A 23,713-nucleotide genomic window follows, 5' to 3' on the forward strand; every position below is an offset into this window, starting at 1 on the left:
AAAAAAAAAAAAAAAAAAAAAAAAAAAAGGCTGGAAAGCACATGAAAAGACATTCTATATTTTTAAACAAAATGCAATTAAATCCTGACTGAGATACCACTACACTCTCACTAGACCAGAATGGATAAAAGCAAAAGACAGATATGAATGTAAGTGGAGGAACTGGAACCTTCCACATGACTGATGGGAATATAAAAGGGTACAGCCACTTTTGGCTGTTGGTCAGGTTGACCATATAATCACCATACAACCCAGCACTTCTCCTAGGTATATATACTCAAAAGAAATGAAAACACATGACCATACAAAAATGTGCATACCAATCTCCATAGCAGAATTTGTTTTTGTTTTTTTTTTCTGAGACAGTCTCGCTCTGTTGCCCAGGCTAGAGTGCAGTGGCGCGATCTCGGCTCACTGCAACCTCCGCCTCCCGGGTTCACGCCATTCTCCTGCCTCAGCCTCCCCAGTAGCTGTGAATACAGGCGCCTGCCACAAGGACCAGCTAATTTTTTGTATTTTTAGTAGAGATACGGTTTCACCGTGTTTGCCAGGATGGTCTTAATCTCCTGACCTCATGATCTGCCTGCCTCGGCCTTCCAAAGTGCTGGGATTACAGGCGGGAGCCACTGCACCTGGCCATAGCAGCATTTTTAAAGATGTACCAAAAAACTCAAATGTCCATCAACTGACTAAAGAACAAACAAAATGTAGTAACCATAAAATGAAAGAAGTACTGATACATGGTACAACATGGATGAACCATGAAAATATTCTAAGCAAACAAAGCCAGTCACAAGACACATATTGTATGATTCCATTTATATGAATGCCCAAAATAAGCAAATCCACACAGAAATAATTTGTAGTGATAGAATATTCTAAAATCAGATCATGTTCCTAACTGCACAACTCTGAATTTAATGAACTGTATACATTAAATGAATGAATTTTATGGTATATGAATTAAATCTCAATAAAGCTAAATTAAGGAAAGAAAAAGCAACACCAGGCCGGGTGCGGTGGCTCATGCCTGCAATCCCAGCACTTTGGGAGATCACGCCACTGCACTCCAGCTTGGGCGACAGAGTGAGACTCCGTCTCAAAAAAAAAAACAAACAAACAAACAAAAAAAAACACCACCAGCTGGGCGTGATGGCTCACGCCTGTAATCCTAGCACTTTGGGAGGCTGAGGCGGCCAGATCTCGAGGCCAGGTGTTCGAGACTAGCCTGCCCAACATGGTGAAACCCCATCTCTACTAAAGATACAAAACAAAAAAAAGAGTCGGGCATGGTGGTGCATGCCTGCAATCCCAGCTACTCTGGGAAACACGGTGAGACTCCATCTCAAAAAGAAAAGCAACACCAAAGGAGGCTAACAAAAGCTACCTGAAGAATGCCCTCAAGAAGATTCATAAAACACCAGGATACCTTAGTGTTGGGTAAAAATGGAATCAGACCACTCAACTCAGTCACAGTAGATTGATTGAGACCCAAATGCCTCTCCTACAAAGAAATATCTCCCACCTACTAAACGAGTCTAGGACACAATAAGAAACTAATCTAAAAGGAATACTAAGAAATAAATATTTAGCAAAATTTAAGTCCAGCCAGATGCTGTAGCTCACGCCTATAATCCCAGCACTTTTGGAGGCCAAGGTGGACACACTGCTTGAGCTCAGGAGTTTGAGATCAGCCTGGGCAACATGACGAAACCTAATCTCTACTAAAAATACAAAAATTAGCCAGACATGGTGGCACGCGCCTGTAGTCCCAGCTACTCAGGAGGCTGAGACAGGAGAATTGCTTGAACCTAGGAGGCAGAGGCTGCAGTGAGCCGTGATGCGCCACTGCACTTGGGCCTGGGCAACAGAGCCACATCAGGTCTCAAAAAACAAAAAACAAACAAAAAAGACTAATATCGGATTTATCCCAAAAGTGTATACTAATCCATGTCACCATCTAAAATCCTTCTGGCACCTATATGTATGATACACAGGTTCCCAAAAGAAAGATGTAACTAATAGTGGAGCTGTGAGCAAATCCAAAACTTCCAAGCCCACAGTGCCCTCTCCACCTAAAATGACACCTCTCAGAGTCATCTGTTAGCTTTTTCAAAGTAGCCTAGAAGTCTCCTGCTCTCTGAAACACATGCCTTTCAATGCAGAATGTCCCCAGTTTTCAAACTTCAAATAACCTTAAGTATTTTGGCACTCTCTCCCTTCATACATATATATATAAACAAACCCATCTCTCAAGTACAGTGTTACTCAAAAACATCTGAAAAATAGAAAAGGTCAAAGTGTCTGCTAATCTAAACTCAGTAAGATGAAGGTTCTCCTTCAACCCATATTCTATGTTAATCCAAAGCCTCAGGCTTTGTGTGCCCAGAACAAAATTAGGGCGATTAACAGTTGAAGAAATGATGGTTTGACGGGCCTGTCTTGAATTTCAATGGTTTCACATTTCAACTAATTTTCTCTACCAAGATACATTCCTAGAAAAGTCAGGTAGAATAAAACCAGCAGCAAAATTGCTTGTCTCCTCGAAATTCTGACAGCACAAACTGTGAAACCTCCCTTCATGTAACCATTAATGGCATAATCTATCATCTACTGACAAAAGATAAAATCTCAGCTTTTGACTATTATTTTCCTACAAGCACCTACTTTCATACCTTTAGTCCAACCAATCACATCAAGATCAATCTACTTCAGAAATTCTCCCAACCTCCTCGCCATTTAACACATCTTTTTCCTCCAGCCACAGGGCTGTTTCTAAAATATCATCTATAGGACACAATCCCAGAACATGTAATACAAAGCCCTTTACAACTAACATTCTTTACAATTTTCTTTTACAGCTGGCTGCTCCCCAAACACCTCAAGGCCCCTCACAACTCAATCTTTGTTACAAGTGTCATCTTTGACCTGTGAGTTCTTGAAGATTTGTCTATTTCTAATGCACTGACATATTAATATTCTTAGCCATGGAGTAATAACAGCACTCTGAAAACCTCTAAGAATTTCATACTCCAGTTACTTATATACTGTATTACTAGTCATGCACCACATACAAAATGTGCTAAGTTTAAAAAGTCCTCAGAAAGACCATTGAACTAAACCAGTCTTTTTGAACCAGGTTTCTTGCTCACCAAGTATTCACCATGTCTCCACTGTCATAATAAAGCCTGTTATCAAACCTCCCAAATTTATTGGCAGTTTCTATTTCATGTCGCCCAAAGTTCTCCAAATAGGAATTAAAGAGGCCAGGAGCAATGGCTCACATCTGTAATCCCAGCACTTTGGGAGGCCGGGGTAGGTAGATCACCTGAGATCAGGAGTTTGAGACCAGTCTGGCCAACATGGTGAAACTCCGTCTCTACTAACAATAAAAAAAAAAAAAAAAAAAAAATTAGCCACACATGGTGGCAGGCACCTGTAACCCCAGCTAATTGGGAGGCTGATGATGCAGAAGAATTACTTGAACCTGGGAGGTGGAGGTTGCAGTGAGCCGAGATCGAGCCACTGCACTCCAGCCTGGGCAACAGAGTAAGACTCTGTCTCAAAAAACAGGGAAAAAAAAAAAAAAAGGAGAGAGATGAGAAGACTCAAGAAAAGAGCTGACAGTAAATCAGTCTCTGTGAAGGCTAGCAAGATGTCCCACAATGACTGAGAGTTCTTTTAATTCTAAAAGGTGTCCATCCTCAGGCGTAAGAGTTACCTTTTGAGGCTGGTAGCACCAGAGGTGTTTCATCTATGTCTCTAACTGGCAAGTATCCTGTTGTAGAGTCCACGAGATATGACAAGAATGACTGTCCATAAGTCAGTGATGTATCCCTTTTCAATTGTAGTGTCGCATCCATTTTCAATCAAAATGTCATTCACATACCATAAAATTCACCATTTAAAAGGGTGCCACTCCATGGTTTTTATTAGTTCTGCAATATCACCATTATGTAATTTGAGAACAATTTCATGGGTGATCAATTTTAAGGAAAGGGGGATTCCAATTTATTACAATCTGAAGAAAATATATCTAGTTTATCTATATCTAGATAATAGTTTTAGTATGAAAACACTGTAGTATTTGTGGGCACAAATCAGAAAACACATATAGATCAAACCTTTTATGAGAAATTTTTAAAGAATTATAAGAATAGTGCCAGGTTGGGCCAGGCACAGTGGCTCACACCTGTAATCCCAGCACTTTGGGAGGCCAAGGTGGTGGACCATGAAGTCAGGTCAGGAGTTCGAGACCAGTCTGGCCAACATAGTGAAACCCCATGTCTACTAAAAACACAAAAAATCAGCTGGGTGTGGTGGTATGCACCTGTAATCCCAGGTACTCGTGAGGCTGAGGTTGCAGTGAACCGAGATCCGCACCACTACACTCCAGCCTGGGAGACAGCACGAGATTCGTTTCCAAAAAAAAAAAAAAGTACCAGGGTAGCTGTTGAAGAACATCAATTTCATGTATATGCCAGCCTACCTAAGGACTTACACATCTATTTTTAGAGTACTTCCCAATCTCGCTTAAAAGACTCAATAACTATAGCTTTGAATACTTGTGCATTCCCAACATTGTGATAAAACTTCACTTTTATTACAACACCTTTCGCAAAACAAAACCAGTGCCTTCAAATGAATATTAAAAGGGGGCTAGGCACAATGGTTCACACATGTCATCTCAGCACTTTGCGTGGCCAAGGCAGGAAGATCCCTTGAGCCCAGGCGGGTGGACCAACCGAGGTCAAGAGGTCAAGACTGGCCTGGCCAACGTGGACAAACACTGTCTCTACTGAAAATACAAAAATTAGTTGTGTGTGGTGGTGCATACCTGTAATCCCAGCTACCTGGGAGAATGAAGGAGAGTTGCCTGAACCCAGGAGGAGGCAGAGGTTGCAGTAAGCCGAGACCAACCCACTGCACTCCGGCCTGAGTGCCAGAAAAGACTCCGTCTCAAAAACAAAACAAAACAAAACAAAAAAACAGTGGACAGTGATTTTTACTCCGATTTACATAAGAAGACCCAGAGCTTTCACTCACAGCCAATTTCCCATCTTCTTTTATTAAACAATTTAACGTAGTCAATGCAGTAACGCTATGTTACCATTTAGAATAAAATTCTAAACCTTATAATGAATCTTCAGAATGACTTCTGAGAAGATATTAATACCATTTTTCTAAGTTGTTATTCCACCAGGTCATACCCAACCTATTTCCCAGGTCCAAACTGACCTAACATTTTCCAAACCAGTAAAAATCTCCTGTATCTGCCCCTCTCCCCACTAACCAAACACTCCTCCCCCTTTCACCTTCATTAACATCTATCATAAGACACAGACTCAATTCCTCAATTCTCCAACCCAACTTTAGTAAGTTCCCATCATGTGGACACCTCCTAAAATTCATTTTCCCAACAAAGATCTCAGTACTCTAAAAGTCAGCTCTTGCCGGGCGCGGTGGCTCAAGCCTGTAATCCCAGCACTTTGGGAGGCCGAGGCGGGTGGATCACGAGGTCAGGAGATCGAGACCATCCTGGCTAACACGGTGAAACCCCGTCTCTACTAAAAATACAAAAAATTAGCCGGACGTGCTGGCGGGCGCCTGTAGTCCCAGCTACTCGGGAGGCTGAGGCAGGAGAATGGCGTGAACCCGGGAGGCGGAGCTTGCAGTGAGCTGAGATCGCGCCACTGCACTCCAGCCTGGGGGACAGAGCGAGACTCCGTCTCAAAAAAAAAAGGCAGCTCTTTGCCAGCTATTATCTAGTTGCTCCACTAGTTATCAGTAATCATTATCTACTGGCTGACATTAGAACAACAGAAGACATTACTTTTCACTGACTATAATATGCAGCAATATATCAGACAGTAACTACTAGTATCAGCTGGTGCAAAAATAATTGCGGTTTTGCTTTTTACTGTTCAAAGACGTGTCAAAAACAGAATTACTTTTGCTCAAACCTAATATATTGTTATCTACTGAAAAACTGAAGAGGCCACTAATTTAAGACCCGACGGCACTGGTAAGAAGTGTGAAGATATTTCTGCAAACGTGATTTCTTCAGACTCCCTGCAGTATATATCTCATTGTCTCAACTAATATTTTCCAAATTCCCCACTCAAATTTTCAAATTTCCCCATTCACAATGTGCCTTGCCAAGAAAAGACTTTTAATGAGAACTATTTTCAAGAAGACTGTCACTGTACACTGCTAGAACTTGATACACTCATAAAAAAACATCAACTAAGAGTCCATGACATCCCTGAAATTATACCAACAAAAGAGTGACTTTATTAAACTGGTCTGAATTGAGCCATGACAAAGAAATAGGATAATAATACACAGAAACGCAACCACGTCCTTAATCTTTTATTAATGATTCTCAACTCTGACTGGACAAAAGAATGCATAGAAAGCACTGAAAAATATACTAGTACTTAAGAAAGTCTGCATAAGACCAGTTGTGTAAGAATCCCTATAGGAGAAGTTGGCATGAGTGTATTTTAAATGTGGTCAAGCAATTACCATGTGCTGGAAGGGTAAAGGGCAGATGCTTCAGACAAACTCACTGGGTTTCAGTGCCTTCAAGACACCTGACCAATAATTAACCCATCTATGCCTAATGTTCCACTACTGGCATGCTAAGCTTGTCGGAGTTATTTATATCCTCCTGCATTAGGTCATTACCAGGGTCTGATTGCAAAAATTCAAAAAATTGCAATCTCAGGAATAAATGGGTTAAGTTCACTAGTAAAGAAATGTCCTGATTTATTTTCAACTGTAAGTTCTGCATTGATTTTTATTTTATTTTTTGAGAAGGAGTCTCACTCTGTCACCCAGGCTGGAGTGCAGTGGCACGATCTCAACTCACTGAAACCTCCACCTCCCAGTATCAAGTGATTCTCCTACATCATCCTCCCAAATAGCTGGGACTACAGGCACACGCCACCACTCCTGGCTAATTTTTGTATTTTTAGTAGAGGCTAGGTTCCACCATATTGCCCAGGCTGGTCTTGAACTCCTGACCTCGTTATCCACCTGCCTTGGCCTAAGTGCTGAGATTACAGGTGTGAGACACCATGCCCGGCCAATTTTTATTTTTTAAGAATTTCAAAAATTTCAACAAAAGTAAAAATAAAGAGTTACAAAACTTCTTAGTTTTCAAAATGTTCACACGTAACTATAAAAATCTGAGGAAATGGTCGGGCACGGTGGCTCACGCCTGTAATCCCAGCACTTTGGGAGGCCAAGGCAAGTAGATCACCTGAGTTCGGAGTTCGAGACCAGCCTGGCCAACAAGGTGAAACCCAGCCGCTACTAAAAATACAAAAATTAGCCAGGAGTGGTGGTGTATGCCTGTAACCCCAGCTACTCGGGAGGCTGAGGCAGGAGAATTGCTTCAACCAAGGAGGCGGACGTTGCAGTGAGCCAAAATCATGCCACTTCACTCCAGCCTGGTGACAAGCAAGATTCCGTCTTTAAAAAAAAAAAAAAAAAATCAGGCCGGGCGCGCTGGCTCACGCCTGTAATCCCAGCACTTTGGGAGGCCAAGGCGGGCAGATCACGAGGTCAGGAGATCGAGACCATCCTGGCTAACATGGTGAAACCCCGTCTCTACTAAAAATACAAAAAAATTGGCTGCCTGTGGTGGCGGGCGCCTGTAGTCCCAGCTACTCGGGAGGCTGAGGCAGGAGAATGGCGTGAACCCAGGAGGTGGAGCTTGCAGTGAGCCGAGATCGCACTACTGCACTCCAGGCTGGGCAACAGAGCAAGACTCCGTCTCAAAAAAAAAAAAAAAAAGAAAAGAAAAAAAAATCTGAGGAAACCACTAATGTCAAATGAAAAAAAAATTTTGATGATGCATTAAGGATGCTCAACCACAGCATCTTAACATGGCATTCAAGGCCATGATTTAGAAAAAGGTGTTTTTTTGTTTTGGAGGAAAGGGAATATGTTTGAAAACACCTTTGATGTTCATCACCACAAACCAGAAAAACAAAATGGTTCTCACTAAATAGTTGTTTAGTAGAAATACAAAACATTTTAACATACCTATCATAATAGTCCCGTTGAAAGTCATAGTCCAAGTCAAAAGAGGAGCTGAAAAATAAATACCGAAAAGGGTTAATTTGGAAATGTTGCTACTAATTCACAACATCAGGTGAGGGGAGAACCATGCCAAATAAACCACAACAAACAGATCAACAAGATTAGCACTGAATGATCCCCAATCATTCATACAATAAATCACTCAATTCCAATCACCTTAGACCACTGGAAATGTAGCGGTCAAATTGGTAATTCAGGTTAAAATTCGCTAAGATTTCCACATACGACATAGCTAAACTAAACACTGAAAAACAGAATGGTAAACTAAACATTCTTATACCACACTTCTTCCCTTACTCTCTAGTGTCTTAGAAGCTCAACGATCCTGTAGAAGTATTTCAGGTTATGCTATAAATATCAAACTACTCTTTAATATCAATAGCAAAAACCTCAGGGATTTTTAATTCTCTAGAAATTTTCTCTAGGGCAAAAAAGAGACATATTAACACAAAAATAATAAAACCTTATTTATACACAGATAAAACACAGTACACTTAACCCTCCCCACACCCAGAAAACAGAAAGAGAAGATGCCCACTGATGGACACAATGCAGTTATAAATAATAAAGTTCCGGACCTGAGTAGAGGGGACGGAGAAGGGTGTTCTGTTACTGACCCGTACATCTCCGCTGCAGATCGTTTCACACCTGCTTTTCCTCGGTTCACTTTTGGCTCTGCAGCCAGGTTAATATCTGAAAAACAAAAGCAAAAATGTTAATGACAACTTTGTATCCGGGTTAAAACAAAATACAAAGTTTATTTTTTTTAATTTCTGAGACATAGTTTCACTTTGTCGCCCAGGCTGGAGTGCAGTGGTGCCATCTCGGCTCATTGAAACCTCTACCTCCCAGTTCAAGGAATTCTCCTGCCTCAGCCTCGAGAGTAACTGTGACTACAGGCGGGCACCACCATGCCCAGCTAATACAAACTACAAAGTTTAGAAAATCACAGAGACACATAAATTAGAAAATATGGAACAAAACAACTCATCTTTCCTTAAGAAAGGTTCTCACTGTCATACAAGCTGGAGTGCAGTAATGCAATAATGGCTCAATACAGCCTAGACCTCCGAAGCTCAGATGATCCTCCCACCCAAGTAGCAGGGACCACCATGCCTGGCTAATTTTTCTGTTTTTCATAGGGATGAACTCTTGGGGTCAAGAGATCTGCCTTGACCTCCCAAAGTGCTGGAATCACAGGTGTGAGCTATCATGCTCAGCTTCATCTCTCCTTTTAATATTAAAAAGGCTCACAAATTTCTACAAGGCTAAGACTTCATCTTCCGTTTCTTTGTAGTCTGTTCTGTACCATTCAAGTGTTCCTGAGACATAACATTAAGTCTGTCTTTGGTACTCCCCACCCTCAGATACCACTTTAACTCAACTCTCCCCACTCAAGGCACTGACTGTTCACTCAGTTACTATTACAAGAGAAAACTATCACTGCTTGCCTTTCCAAGAATGGTTCAGTTCATTCCGAATTATTACAAATGTATTAGAATGAAATATACTAAAATATATGCCAATTCACCAATTAACACATAGTGAAGTGTGACAACCTCAAATCATCCTCAAAGTCAACTTCAGATTTTCCTTGTAAGTAAGGATTAGCTGTACTGCACGTAAAATATCCTGGGTTAACAACTGCTTTCTGAATAATTCATCAATTGCTTAAACAATCTTTACACACACCAAAAAAAAAGAGCGAAGGAACAACCCTAGTTTTCAAATACAATTTGTAACACATATGCCCAGCTACCTACTCTGCCACCTACTGCCTACCAAACAAGAATTTATCTTCTCCTTGTTCTAAAAAGCCCATGTCAGAAAGCCAAAAACTCTCCAAAATTCAGTTTACCTTCCCAGTCGTGCTAAAGCACTCAGTCAACAGTAACTCCATTTTCATATATACTGCTTTTATTAAAATGAGCTTCATTTTAATATACAAATGCCCCAAAATACACAAATTCCAAATTCCAGCTCAAACCATTAACTAGATGACTGTGGGTATTTTTTAGATTTGCTCTGTTGCCCAGGCTGGAGTGCAATCACGTCTCACTGTAACCTCCGCATCCCGGGTTCAAGCAATTCTCCTGCCTCAGCCTCCTGAGCGGCTGGGATTACCAGTACCCAGAACCACGGCCTGCTAATTTTTTGTATTTTTAGTGGAGACGGTTTTTTATGGTGTTAGCCAGAATGGTCTCCATCTCCTGACCTCGTGACCTGCCCAACTCAGGCCTCCCAAAGCGCTGGAATTACGGGCATGAGCCACCGGACCTGACCAAATGTGGGTATCTTAAACTTAATCATTTTTATCTTCCCTTTTTATACAAAAGGAGCTCATCAAATGACCAACTGAAAACTGACTGAGGCCAGGTCCAGGGGCTCATGCCTATAATCCCAGCACTTTGGGAGGCCGAGGCGGAAGGATCACCTGAGGTCAAGAGTTGAAGATCAGCGTGGCCAACTCGGTGAAACCTCATCTCTACTAAAAAATACAAAAATTAGTCAGGTGTGGTGGCGCACGCCTGTTAGTACCAGCTACTCGGGAGGCTGAAACAGGACAATCTCTTGAACCCGAGAGGCTGAGGTTGCAATTAGCCAAGACTGCACCACTGCACACAAGCCTGGGCAACAGAGCTAGACTCCGTCTCAAAAAAAAAAAAGGATTGAATATATTATCTATTTGCCGAACACCATTACATGAATAATCTTCAGGTTTTGGTACATTAACCTCATTTACAATTCTGACTCTGAAACCATATAAAGTGTTTTAAAACTAAAGACAGAATTAAATTTCTGAAAAAGCAATCCAGTAAGATGTAAAAACAATGAAATAGACCCAAATTATGTATCTGGTTGGTTACATATTATCAAAGAATTGTTTCATGTAACTCTAACCTACCACGCTTTGAGTCATTATACATAGTAGAATGTATACAAAGAATAACCAAATCACAAATATAAAACTGAAAATAATCTTGTAAAAACAAAGTTGTGATTATTTTGAAACTGAGGCACAAAGTACACATAAACTGAGAAGTTAAAACAGACATCTAGTACAACTAATCAAATAAACATGTGGACACTGGATTCTGGCTTGAATAAACCAAATCATAGGTAATAAGTACTCTGAGGTGTCATTACATTTTAAAAGACAAGAAAATCTAAGACTGAGCCAAACTGCAGTCGGCCCAAGGGATGGAGTGAAACCACAATGAGGAGACAAGCAGTCAACAACACTAGAGGGCTCCTTCAGTCTGCTGTGGGCAGGACACAACCATTTAGGCAACGTTTTTACATTGTGAAGTGTCATTCCCAGCTCCCCCTACTCACAATTGCCAAATGAGAGTTGTCCTAGCTCTACTACACAAAATGGTACAATGAAGAATATCCTTTACTTAGCCAATTATAACTATAAGCCTAATATATTTTTATTAGGCTGAATAGTTGCAATATCCAGAATATCTCAGGCTGTCAGTTTTACAGACATAAAAAAAAAAAAAAAAGTGAATCGAAATACTCAGGCCTGAATTAGATCATCAATGAAAAAATTCACTTAACGAAGACCTTACCTAAAACCTGGCCAGCAATCATTCTGCCATCCTCTCCTGCTACAGCAGCCCGGGCATTTCTCTCATTAACGTATTGAACGAAGGCAAAGCCCTTATGAACGGAGCAGCCCACAATTTTGCCATACTTCGAAAAGATTGCCTCCACATCAGATTTCTTGACCACAAGAGTGTTGAGATTCCCAATGAATACACGGGAGTTCATGGAGCGAGGATCTGTCTTGTTGGTAACGTTGCTGGCCATTGTGTTTGATGATAAGGTTTCTCACAAAGGCGAAAACTGTAAAGCAAAAAAAGTATACAGGTGAACCGATGCTAAAAACAATATTCCTTGATAAAACATTCTCCAGTCTCACTCTGAATCACTGTTAACTGCCCGGAGTATCAGGCAACTTAAAGGGACTCACAGCATTAAGTATGTATTTGCTAATAAATTCAGAGACTCCAGCCTCTGAATATACTCTAGAAATTCAACTTCTTCCTCTTCATTCTATTCCAGCAGCACTAAACTCTAAATTCTCGGGAAAAAAAAATTCTCCCTGGCAGATCATTGGCAAAATAATTTCCTTGGACATAATTCCAAGTGGCCCTCCTCTAAGTACTCAAGCAAATTAGAATTGCCTCAATTCTCTGACACCAGTTTCTGCTGTTTTTCACATTACAGGTCATGCTAACTATTCCCTGCCATCAATAATCTTGACTCAATACCGGTTCTGTATATATACACACAGCATAGCAAACGTCCAATCTGTCCCAAGCCATTCATTAGCTTGATTAATATGGATAGCTTAAACTTACCCATTAATTTTCTTCAAAAGGCAATAAATAGAATCAATTCATTTACACCGGAAAAACCTATTTCCAGATACTTCAATTACTCTGCAGTATGCTTTAGATACATAAGTATCAATACCATCTTTTTACAGACTGCAATGACTCCAAGGCTACTTTTTATATGACCTAAAATCTAGGACATTTAATAATATCGGATGGTGATGATGATAAAACTAGCCAGTGGAACATGGCATGAATCAAATTAAGGATTGGGGAATTAAAGAAAAATATACAACTTTCCACGAATTATTTAAAACCAAAAATTATCTGTCTTTATGTATGTGATGGAGGCTCAATCCTATCATAACAACATGAAGATTCACTGGCCGGGCGCGGTGGCTCATGCTTGTAATCCCAGCACTTTGGGAGGCCGAGGCGGGCGGATCACAAGGTCAGGAGATCGAGACCACGGTGAAACCCCGTCTCTACTAAAAATACAAAAAATTAGCCAGGCCTGGTGGCGGGCGCCTGTAGTCCCAGCTACTCGGAGAGGCTGAGGCAGCAGAATGGCGTGAACCCAGGAGGCGGAGCTTGCAGTGAGCCGAGATTGAGCCACTGCACTCCAGCCTGGGTGAAAAAGCGAGACTCCGTCTAAAAAAAAAAAAACACACACACACACAATATGGAGATTCACAATACCATCTCAGGTCCTGTATAAGCGAAAATGTTTTATTTCATTCTTTTAGCATTTTGTTTCCTGCCTCTTCCCACTCCAACCCCCAATCTTGAACAAGATTTAAAAACATTCTTAAGATTGATTTCCCCTTCATCCCTTTGAAAGGTACTGATGAATCAAGATTCCAGTATTTGTTATCCTTCCAATCCTCAAGTGAATCATGACAAACTAGTTCTCACGGATGATGTAAAAAAGTCTAATGTATACATATATGTACATAAAAACAGGTAGTATAACACCATTTCATATATACATGACTCCTATCATTCTGATGCTTAATACAGTCATTTAACAGGTAGTACTGATTTAAAAGCTCAAACAAAACTTCACTTCCTTCCAAGTATTTCTGAAATTCAAAAGTCTGTCTTTATGTTACTTTCTTTACAAAAAGTTCTTAATATTTTAACACTAAGCAATAAAAATTAACAAACAGTAGCCACTGAAATCCACCAACAGCCTTTCAGCTATTAAGTATGCCAGAAAGTCTGAGGACACTAAAAAGAAGAATTAAAACAAAAATTTGCATTGAGGCCTAACTGGTTTCAGATACTACTGCTGGTTATTAAGATTTTCTATTATTACAAGTGGAGGTATAATCTGGTTTTAAGCAACTATTTTTCACAAATAGGTTTATCAATAGAAAATATAATCTCCATAGGTTTACTGAGAAGAAATTACCAGGGGTGAGGGGCTCCGTAAGCCAACACAGAATACTGAACATAAGGGAAAAAACCCATGAAACCACAGTCCAATGTTCCAAACGGACATTTGCAAAAAAAAAAAAGATGTGAAAGCGGTACCCTTTGGAATCACAGACAGAAATAGATTTAAATGACCTCATTTTCATTAAGTCTGAGTACATAGCTAGTACTAATCAAGATGCACGGAATTCATATCCCACGGCATTTTTCACGTGTATCAGGGCTTAATTCTCTCAAAGATCTACACAGGAAAAACTCAGTAGAAAGGCATCCAGGCATACAAGTAAAAGGATGCTAGCAACGGTTGTTATCTCTGAGTTTAAGGATATGATTTCTCACTTTCTTTATGGTCTGGTTATTAAATTTGCTACAAAAATCATGAACTACTTATTTTAAAAATACAATAATACCAACTTCCAAAGGTTGCCTAAAATTAATAAAATACCCATACTTACTATGAAGATTTAAATTCAAGATGGGGGCAACAGTAAAAACAGATGTACTCACAAATACCGATTAATTCCACTCTTAGTAACGTATCCTCCTAAGGAATGAACAGTCACTACAAATTTATTCATTTTGGGGGTCAAATATTTACTAACCATGTGCTGAGTACCACGTTCCGGGGAAAATCCAGGGCGCAAATAGTAACAAAGACTGTCCTGAGAGCTTCCTTAAATTCTAGTGGTATCGCTATTTCAAATTTTATGGAAGAGGTACATTTCCTGAAGTTTTACAAATAACCAAATGATGTCAAGTCACGCTTCATCCTACTTCAAAATTTTAAGGTATCATACAGGTGAAATTTCCATGAAGGGAGGACAATACTGTAATACAAAGAAACTTCTGGAAAAGAACTGGGATTCTTGGAAGGGGGCAGCAAGAGCAGAATAGTTTTTGAATCTCTGACTCCCAAAAGAAGACTCAAGATGGCAAAATCACTATCCTACAGACAGCATTTAAATCAAAATTCCAAAATGCAAGGCAGTAAAGGCAAGCCAGCATATATGGTTTCACTGACTGTGGGAGAAATAAAAGATAAGCAACTTGGAGATTAAAAGACTTAGAAATACAAGAATACCAAAATAACCAGCAAGTATTTATTGAAAAGCAAGAACAACGAAATTTTAGAAAAACAGTTAAACTTGGAAGTTTTACCCGCTCTAATAGTGGGAGAGCACAAGGTCTTCAATAAAAATGCGTGAAGGTGCAAGAGCAGTTTCGTCCCTGTAAAGTCTCATAAGAGAACAAACCCTATGTGGCTGATTCCACTGCCAATCCCCCTTCCTGTCACCAAAAGGTAACAACCATTCTGACTTTACTAGCACTTTCTTACTTTTAAAATAATTCTAGTGCCTAAATGTATAACTGTAGACATTCTAGTCTTCCCAGAAAAATAAACGTGATGCATTTAAGGCATTTTTGTAGATAAGTTCCGCTTCTATTACATTAGGTTAAAATTTATCTGTTTAAGAACCCAGGGTATTGACCTGTGGTTTCCCAGTCTGTAATTTTCCAGAATTGATACTCTCAGTACAATTCCACATATTCTTCTGTAACTCCTGAAAGTGGCAGCTGGGACCAAAGGCTTACTCAGCCTCATCTGCAATATTTTGTCAAGACTACCTTATCCTACGAGTGGCAATACCTTTTTGCGGTGTTATTGATGCTTAAACAATACCATTTCTCTCTAGGTAGTATGGTGTGGTTTCTCGAGCACCACCTTTAACACGTTATGCAGACTGTTGTTAGAAATTCTAAGAACAATCCCTCAGTTCTTTCATGTAACGGGTGGCCAGCATCCTTTCGTAGTAGTACAATAGTTTTGATAAGTAAAACAAACGCCTTGATCACATTTTTTTAATTTGATCTGGAGTTTCACTCTTGTTGCCAAGGATGGAGTGCAATGGCGCAATGTTGGCTCACTGCAACCTACACCTCCCGGTTTCAAGTGATTCTCCTGCCTCAGCCTTCCCAGTAGCTGGGATTACAGGCATGCGCCACCAAGGCCGGCTAATTTTGTATTTTTATCAGAGACCAGGTTTCTCCACGTTGGTCAGGCTGATCTCGAACTCCTGACCTCAGGTGATCCGCCTGCCTACACCTCCCAAAGGGCTGGGACTACAGGTGAAAGCCACTGCGCCCGGCCCTGATCCCATTTTCTTGCCTTAATTGTTACTCCCTTTACACTGGAAAGTGTAAAAACCACTTGTAGAATGAAAAGGTCTGCTTTTGCTTTTTGCCTTATACAGATCTAAATTACTTGGTCATATTCTATATGAATTTTTATAACAGAGTTCTAACAACTAACAACCCAATATTAATAAATGTCCAGCAATAATAGTCTTTTAAAAATACAACTTCGAGTGATGTGCAAATTATAATTTGAGTCAAAAAGACAGTATCTGAAAACGTACAGTACATAGCAGACATAAATTACTACATAAAAATCATGTAAGAACAGACAGTACAGAAACACATCAAAACATCTTAAAATGTTCTGTGGGTACTCTGCTTGTGATTAATCTTTACAATCATTTTCATAGTTTCTCCGTATTTCCCAAATTCACTACAATGTACATACAAGCTTGGGATTTTTGTAGGAAAAACTCATTTAAGTCAAACAAATATTCCTTAAAACAGAAAATTCATTTGGTAGAAATTTTAAAAGGTTAATCACATTAGTAATAATAATCCGAGTCTTAATGCACCTGTATATACTCAAATATTTTGAGGTCAATGCCCCTCATCATCTTATTTCCCCTCTTCTAGTTGAAGGGGTCTAGAATTTTTCTTTTTTTAATGCAAGCTAACCCAGGGATCCTACTCTATCACCATTTACTAGTAGGTAATAGTTGAATAATGCTGTTAGATAATAAAGTGGCATTAATTTACATGAACTAGATTTAACATTAAGAAATCTGGGGCTGGGTGCAGTGGCTCAGGCCTGTAATCCCAGCACTTTGGGAGGGTGAGGCGTACAGCTCATAAGGTCAAGAGATCAAGACCATCCTGGCCAACATGGTGAAACCCTGACTCTACTAAAAACACAGAAATTAGCCAGGCATGGTGGTGCGTGCCTGTAGTCCCAGCTACTTGGGAGGCTGAGGAAGGAGAACCACTTGAACCCAGGAGGTGGAGGTACCACTGAGTCGAGATCACGCCACTGCACTCCAGCCTGGACGACAGAGGGAGACCTCGTCTCAAACAACAACAAAAACCAAAAACTGAAATCTTGGAGAATAACATTTCCAATTCATGAATCTACAGTTCACATATTCCAAGCCGAGTGAGGTAGCTCACACCTGTAATCCCAGCACTTTGGGAAACTGAAGGCAGGCGGTTCACATGAGGTCAGGAGTTCGAGGCCACTCTGGCCAACATGGTGAAATCCCATCTCTACTAAAAAGACAAAAATCAGCCATGTGTGGTGGCATGCACCTGTAGACCCAGCTACTCGGGAGGCTGAGACAGGAGAATGCACTCCAGCCTAGGCAACAGAAGGAGACTCTGTCTCAAAAACAAATATACAGTTCAAATATTCCAGCTTCCATTATTTGTAAATCAAAAGGTTAAAAGTCTAGTCACATTTCCAGCCAGGCACTTTGGGAGGCCGAGGCGGGTGGATCATGAGGTCAGAACGAGACAGTATCCTAGCTAACATGGTGGAACACCATCTCTACTAAAAATGCGAAAATAATTAGCAGGGTAGGGTATGGTGGCACGCACCTGTAGTCCCAGCTATTCGGCAAGCTGAGGCAGGAAAATAGCTTGAACCAGGGAGGTGGAGGTGCAGTCAGCGGAGACAGCACCACTGCACTCCAGTCTGGGTGACAGAGCGAGACTCCGTATAAAAAAAAAAAAAAAAATTCCTCAACAAATGAGAACCTTAGGTGCTATTTCTTTCTTAAACTCAACATTGTCATCAAAAGCTCTGTCACGAAAAGGATAGACTTTAAAAACCTAAAATTAGGCCAGGCACGGTGGCTCACACCTGTAATCCCAGCACTTTGGGAGGCTGAGGCGAGCAAATCATCTGAGGACAGGAGGTCGAGACCAGCCTGGGCAACATGGTGTAACCCGGTCTCTACTAAAAATACAAAAACTAGCTGGTTGTGGTGGTGGGTGCCTGTAATCCCAGCTACTTGGGAGGCTGACACAGGAAAATCCCTTGAACCCGGGAGGTGGAGGTTGCAGCGAGCCAAGATCATGCCACTGCACTCCAGCCTTGGCAACCGTGTGAGACTGGGTCTCAAGAGAGAAAAAGGAAAAGGATAAAAAAAGAGGAAAAATAGTGGTAGCACTCAAATTTCTATTATACACATAGACAAATGCGTTTGTATATTATATACTATAATTTCATTACAGGTTCTTCTTCTTATTCTTAATCAAAGGATCACCAAAGACCTGTTTTACCTAGAAAGCAAAAGTCAAAACCAGGAATACTAAGTTATTTCTAATGCCCAAAAACCTGTGTTTTTGTCTGATATGCTTGTTTGTTTTACCATATGCTCTATCCTGAAGCAATAAAAGCAATCTGAGATTTTAATAGTAGTGGGAAGGACAAGAAATTTCCTGAATATAGAAATTCACCTCTACTCGCACTCTCACCATCTCAGCCACAGCTTAAAAGCAAAAAATAAGTAAAAACTCTATTAAACATGGAGTCAAGCCTTCAGCTTCTTTTTCTGGGCACTGTATGCCAGCTTTGATAGAGTTTAGGGCATAGGAGATCAGTGCCACTCAACCGAACTGTTTTCAGTATATCTTGGCTTATTTAGTGCAAAAGTACACAAGTTAAACAAAGTACAAGATGTTTCTACTGGGCATTTATTTCAGCAAGCTCTGGCCACCTCTCCACATGGGTTAATCACATTATACTTAAACCATTGGTCGAGGAAAAAAAAACTAAACATGCTGTCACTTTCACTTACCAGACATTATCTCACACTAGAGACAAAGGAAAATCTATATTACCTCAGATTTGGAAATTCAAAACCCTGCCTTTACAATTTCCTTTATTACTGTATCTTAAAATCTCAACTAGGCCAGGTGCGAAGGCCCAGGCCTGTAATCCCAGCACTCTTGGAGGCCGAAGCGTGTAGATCATGAGGTCAGGAGTTCAAAATCAGCCTGGCCAACGTGGTGAAACCCTGTCTCTACTAAAAAGACAAAAATTGGTGGTGGCAGGTACCTGTAATCCCAGCTACTCGGGAGGCTGAGGCAGAGAACTGCCTGAACCCAGGAGGCAGAGGTTGCAGTGAGCCGAGATTGGCGCCCCTGCACTCCAGCCTGGGTAACAGAGCAAGACTACGTCTCAAAAAAAAAAACAAAAAACAAAAAACCACAAAAAAAAAAAACACAACAAAAAAAACCTAAACGAGCCCCTGCATTCAATTCAAATTAAATGCCAATTCTATATACTAAATATGCTATATATGTAAAATTTCCCTTTGCAGAATTTCAAAAACAAAAGTGACACTAGATGGCAGCAATGAGTTGTCAATTTTCTAAACGGTTTACTCAGTCTTCTGTATTCCAAAGTTTTCAGTCATTCACAATAGTTTCTGAATACTCTTTGGATACTATAAATTCCTCTGCATACTTGGATGATCATCTTTTGATCTAAGTTGTTGAAGACACTTCAACTCTTATTTTGCCTATTTAGGTCCAGCTACCCTATCCCACATTACTCTCTGTCTGGTCACCATTTTTGTACTGCTTCCTATGGATCTTATTGCTTTCAACTACTTCCCTCTGGCCTCTTCAGAGGCCAACAATGCCTGGAAAAATGTGCATTTTAATTTGCTGAACTGCCAGGAATCATTAGCTCATTTAATCAAAGACAGTATCTCAAGGTAAATACTGCGAGAGTAATCTCTGAGAAAATAGTAGTATCTGGTGATATTACTAAGACATTTTCAGCCCATGAAGAAACAAAGTTGGCTACTTTTAGAAAACATTATGCTAACTGCTATGTTTAAGTATTATAACTAAGAATACCTAAGACCTTGTACATCATGGGGGGGAAATGAGTAATTCAATAAATGGTACTACTAGGTAGCCATCTTTTTCAAAAATTGGAACCAACCTCACTCTAAATCCTAATATAAATACAAATCACGTAAAAAAAACTGCATATGCAAATGTCAAAACCCAAATGAAATAAAACTTAATTCTCAAAAGAGTAACAAAATTTAAAAATGGCAGGAAATCCAAACAAATGGATCATAAACGTAATAATATATAATAATGTGTGGGGCCAGGCAAGGTGGCTCACGCCTGTAATCCCAGCACTTTGAGAGGCCAAGGCAGGAAGATCACCAGGTTAAGAGGTCGAGACCAGACTGGTCAACATAGCGAAACTCCATCTCTACAAAAAATATTAAAAATTAGCTGGGCGTGGTGTCATGCGCCTGTAATTCCAGCTACTCTGGAGACTGAGCCAGGAGAATCTCTTGAACCCAAGAGGCGGAGGTTGCAGTGAGCCAAGATCAAGCCACTGCACTCCTGTCTGGTCGACAGTGCAAGACTCCATCTCAAAAAGATGTTAAGACACATTATTTAAAATTTATTTACATTGGTGAGGATTACACCAATTTAACATCTGAGAGTACTGTCAATGTATGCTAAAAGGGCCAGGTAAAACTTGGTGAGTGGAGTACAGGATTTGCAAACAGATTACTCTCTATAATTACATAGGGTGAAAATGTACCTTTACAACGAAGACCTGGAGGTCTCAACCTAAACTAAGGGATCAAAGTTACAAAGTTGTAGGACAACCTAACATTGCATGCCTCCTGATGTGACACACTTAAACACGCATTATCACCTATGCATTATTCTCAGCAAGCTATTTTCTAGAATCTATATATGGGGTAAACAATCAGACAATTTCAAAGTTTGTGGGAAATCACAATACAACTGGTTTGGACATCTCAAAAAAATAAAAACTAGGGGCATTTTTCTAGATTAAAAATGCAGTGCCGGCATGGCCAATATGGTGAAACCCCATCTCTACTAACAATACAAAGACAAGCTGGGTATGATGGCACATACCTGTAGTCCCAGCACTTGGGAGGCTGAGGCAGGAGAATTGCTTGAACCCTAGAGGTGGAGTCTGCAATGAGTCAAGATCGAGCCACCTCATTGTCTCAAAAAATGGGGATGTAGCGGGGTGGGGGAGACAGTGTGTGAATTCTGATTGAATACTAGAGTGGGGAAAAGAGATATTTTTATCTAGATAATTTTACTATGAATTGTTTAATTACTTAATTGATGTTCATTATTGTTTTGATAATATTTTGGTGGCAGATATTTCCTTCTTAGGAGATGCAGCCACATGGAAGCTCCTAACTTCAGTGTGTATCATGTTTGCTTAAGTATCATGTCAACAAAGTTTGAAATCATTCAGGAGAAAAGTGTAGAGAGCAAACATGGCAGTTGCTATTTGAAGAGTGGGGCTTACACAGGAATGGCTTATTCTATGTATGTATATATTGTGTTCAAAAGTTTTCTTAAGATGCTATATATAGCAGATTCAAAAATGATATGTACCAGATTGCACATTTCACCAAATTTCCAAAGTAAGATTACATGTTTTTTTCTGTCAAATCTGCTTATGTAACAATGATCATGCAATGAAGTGAAGGAAAATGGGCATTTCCATTGTTTTAACTAAGTAAACCAGTACACGTTTTGTAGGTTCATATGAAAATTCTCAATAAAAAGTATCAAGCAATGGGACGGTAGGTCCCTGTATCTGTATTCATTAAGCAACTGAGGATATTCAAGTACTCCCATGTTTGCTTGGAACTAAAAATGTAATCTTTTACATACATCTGTGACAAAAGATACTTGCCAGCCATTAAACAAAAATGTGGTAGAATACTTATTGACTGGAAAACATCTACCACGTAGAGGTTCTAACACTGTAATAATTACATATTAGTAAAATATACATATATATATATCTGTAGCTATTTAAGACAGAGGACAAGAACAAAACATAAAAATGTTGATGATGGTTACCTTTGAGTGCTGATGACATAAGTAAATGAGTAAATACTGTTTTTATCTGCATGTTTCCTGCAAGTTTTTGTTTTTTTGTTTGTTTTTCTAAGATGAAGCTTAGCTCGTTGCCCAGGCTGGATTGCAATGTTGCAATCTCGGCTCACTGCAACCTCTGCCTTCTGAGTAACTGGGATTACAGGCACCCGCCACCACGTCCAGATAATTTTTTGTATTTTTAGTAGAGACGGGGTTTCACCATATTGACCATGGCTGGTCTCCAACTCCCGACCTCAGGTGATCCGCTGACCTCCACGTTCCAAAATTGCAGGGATTATAGGCGTGAGCCACTGCGCCTGACCGCAACTTCTCTCCAAAAAGCACTTTCAGAAGCAAAATTGTTTCCTATCAATGTATGAATGAGTGATGTAATGCAACAAATAAAAAATTAAGGTCTTAAAACATCTCCATGTAAAAAACTAATTCATGTAGTTTAATTTCCCCCGAGGTCCCTCAGAAGATGCTAAAAATTCCATTTAAGGTATCCTTTCTCACCAATGGTGGAGGCTTTTGAATTGCCAAAGTCAGAGAACTCACAATCTAATGATATGCAATTCTAAATCATAGTTGACTCTTAATTCTTCCCTTAAATCTATTCTTGGAATTACATTCATCAGTAAACCAATTATTAATCACACATTGCTTAATGACAGGGAAATGCGTGAGAATTGTATCATTATGCAATTCTGTCACTGTGTTAATGTCGTAAGAGTGTACTTACCCAATACCAAGCTAGAGAGTGTAGCCTACCACACACCTAGCCTGTATCGTATAGCCTATTGCTCCCAGACTACAAACCTGCATAGCATGCAAAGTACTGAACACTGTAATAAGCTCTAACACAGGCCGGGAACGGTGGTTCATGCCTGTACTCCCAACACAGAGTTTGAGACCAACCAGACCAATATGGTGAAACCCAAGTCTCTACTAAAATAAGAAAAATTAGCCAGGCGTGGTGGCATGCGCCTGTAGTCCCAGCTACTCAGGAGGCTGAGGCAGGAGAATCGCTTGAATCCCGGAGACAGACGTTGCACTGAGCCAAGATCACACCACTGCACTCCAGCCTGGGAGACAGAGCGAGACTCCATCCCAAAAAAAGAGAAAACAAGGGCTGAGTCTAAGTTCTAACACAATGTTATTTGTGTACTTCAAAAAAGAAAAAGTACAGTAAAAATACAGTACAAAAGATTTCAAAAACGGGCTGGGAGCAGTGGCTCACGCCTGTAATCCCAGCATTTTTGGAGGCCGAGGCGGGTGTTCGAGAGGTCAGGAGTTCGAGGTCAGGAGTTCGAGACCAGCCTGACCAACATGGAGAAACCTTGTCTCTACTAAAAATACAACAATTAGCCAAGTATGGTAGTGCACGTCTGTAATCCCAGCTACTCGGGAGGCTGAGGCAGGAGAATCGCTTGAACCCAGGGGGTGGAGAATCACGCCACTGCACTCCAGCCTGGCAACAAAGCGAGACTGTCTCCAAAAAAAAAAAAAAATTTTTTTTCAAAAACGGTATAACCTATATAAAGCACTTACCATGAATGGAGCTTTTAGGACTGAATGTTGCTTTTGGTGACTGTACTGAGTGAGTGGTGGGTTTGAAGTCGTGAGACATTACCATACACTACTGTAGACTTTATAAACACGGTACACTTAAGGCTACAGTAAGTTTGTAAAACAAATTTTTCTTTTCTTTAATATACTAACCTTATTTAGTTTACTGTAATATTTTTACTTTGAAAAAACTATGACAT

The 23,713-nt window shown here is 40.2% G+C and overlaps 1 protein-coding gene across 8 annotated transcripts in view; it reads right to left on the reverse strand.

Moving 5' to 3' along the window:
* The window catches only part of HNRNPC (heterogeneous nuclear ribonucleoprotein C), a 57,690-nt gene that overhangs the window by 11,274 nt on the left and 22,703 nt on the right, over window positions 1-23,713 (reverse strand). For 5 of the 8 annotated variants that reach the window (XM_032180446.3, XM_032180440.3, XM_032180441.3 and 2 more), the window contains 3 exons: window positions 11,688-11,964; window positions 8,691-8,805; window positions 8,056-8,103 (listed from right to left, as the gene is read on the reverse strand). In XM_032180446.3, coding sequence (XP_032036337.1) covers window positions 8,056-8,103; window positions 8,691-8,805; window positions 11,688-11,928 — 404 coding nt within the window. In that variant the 5' untranslated portion in view covers window positions 11,929-11,964. The remainder of the gene's footprint in view (window positions 1-8,055; window positions 8,104-8,690; window positions 8,806-11,687; window positions 11,965-23,713) is intronic. The other 3 variants (XM_032180452.3, XM_032180448.3, XM_032180450.3) reach the window with 1 other exon arrangement.

Source organism: Hylobates moloch, unplaced genomic scaffold, assembly GCF_009828535.3.
Source record: "Hylobates moloch isolate HMO894 unplaced genomic scaffold, HMol_V3 SCAFFOLD_16, whole genome shotgun sequence".
Taxonomy (NCBI): domain Eukaryota; kingdom Metazoa; phylum Chordata; class Mammalia; order Primates; family Hylobatidae; genus Hylobates; species Hylobates moloch.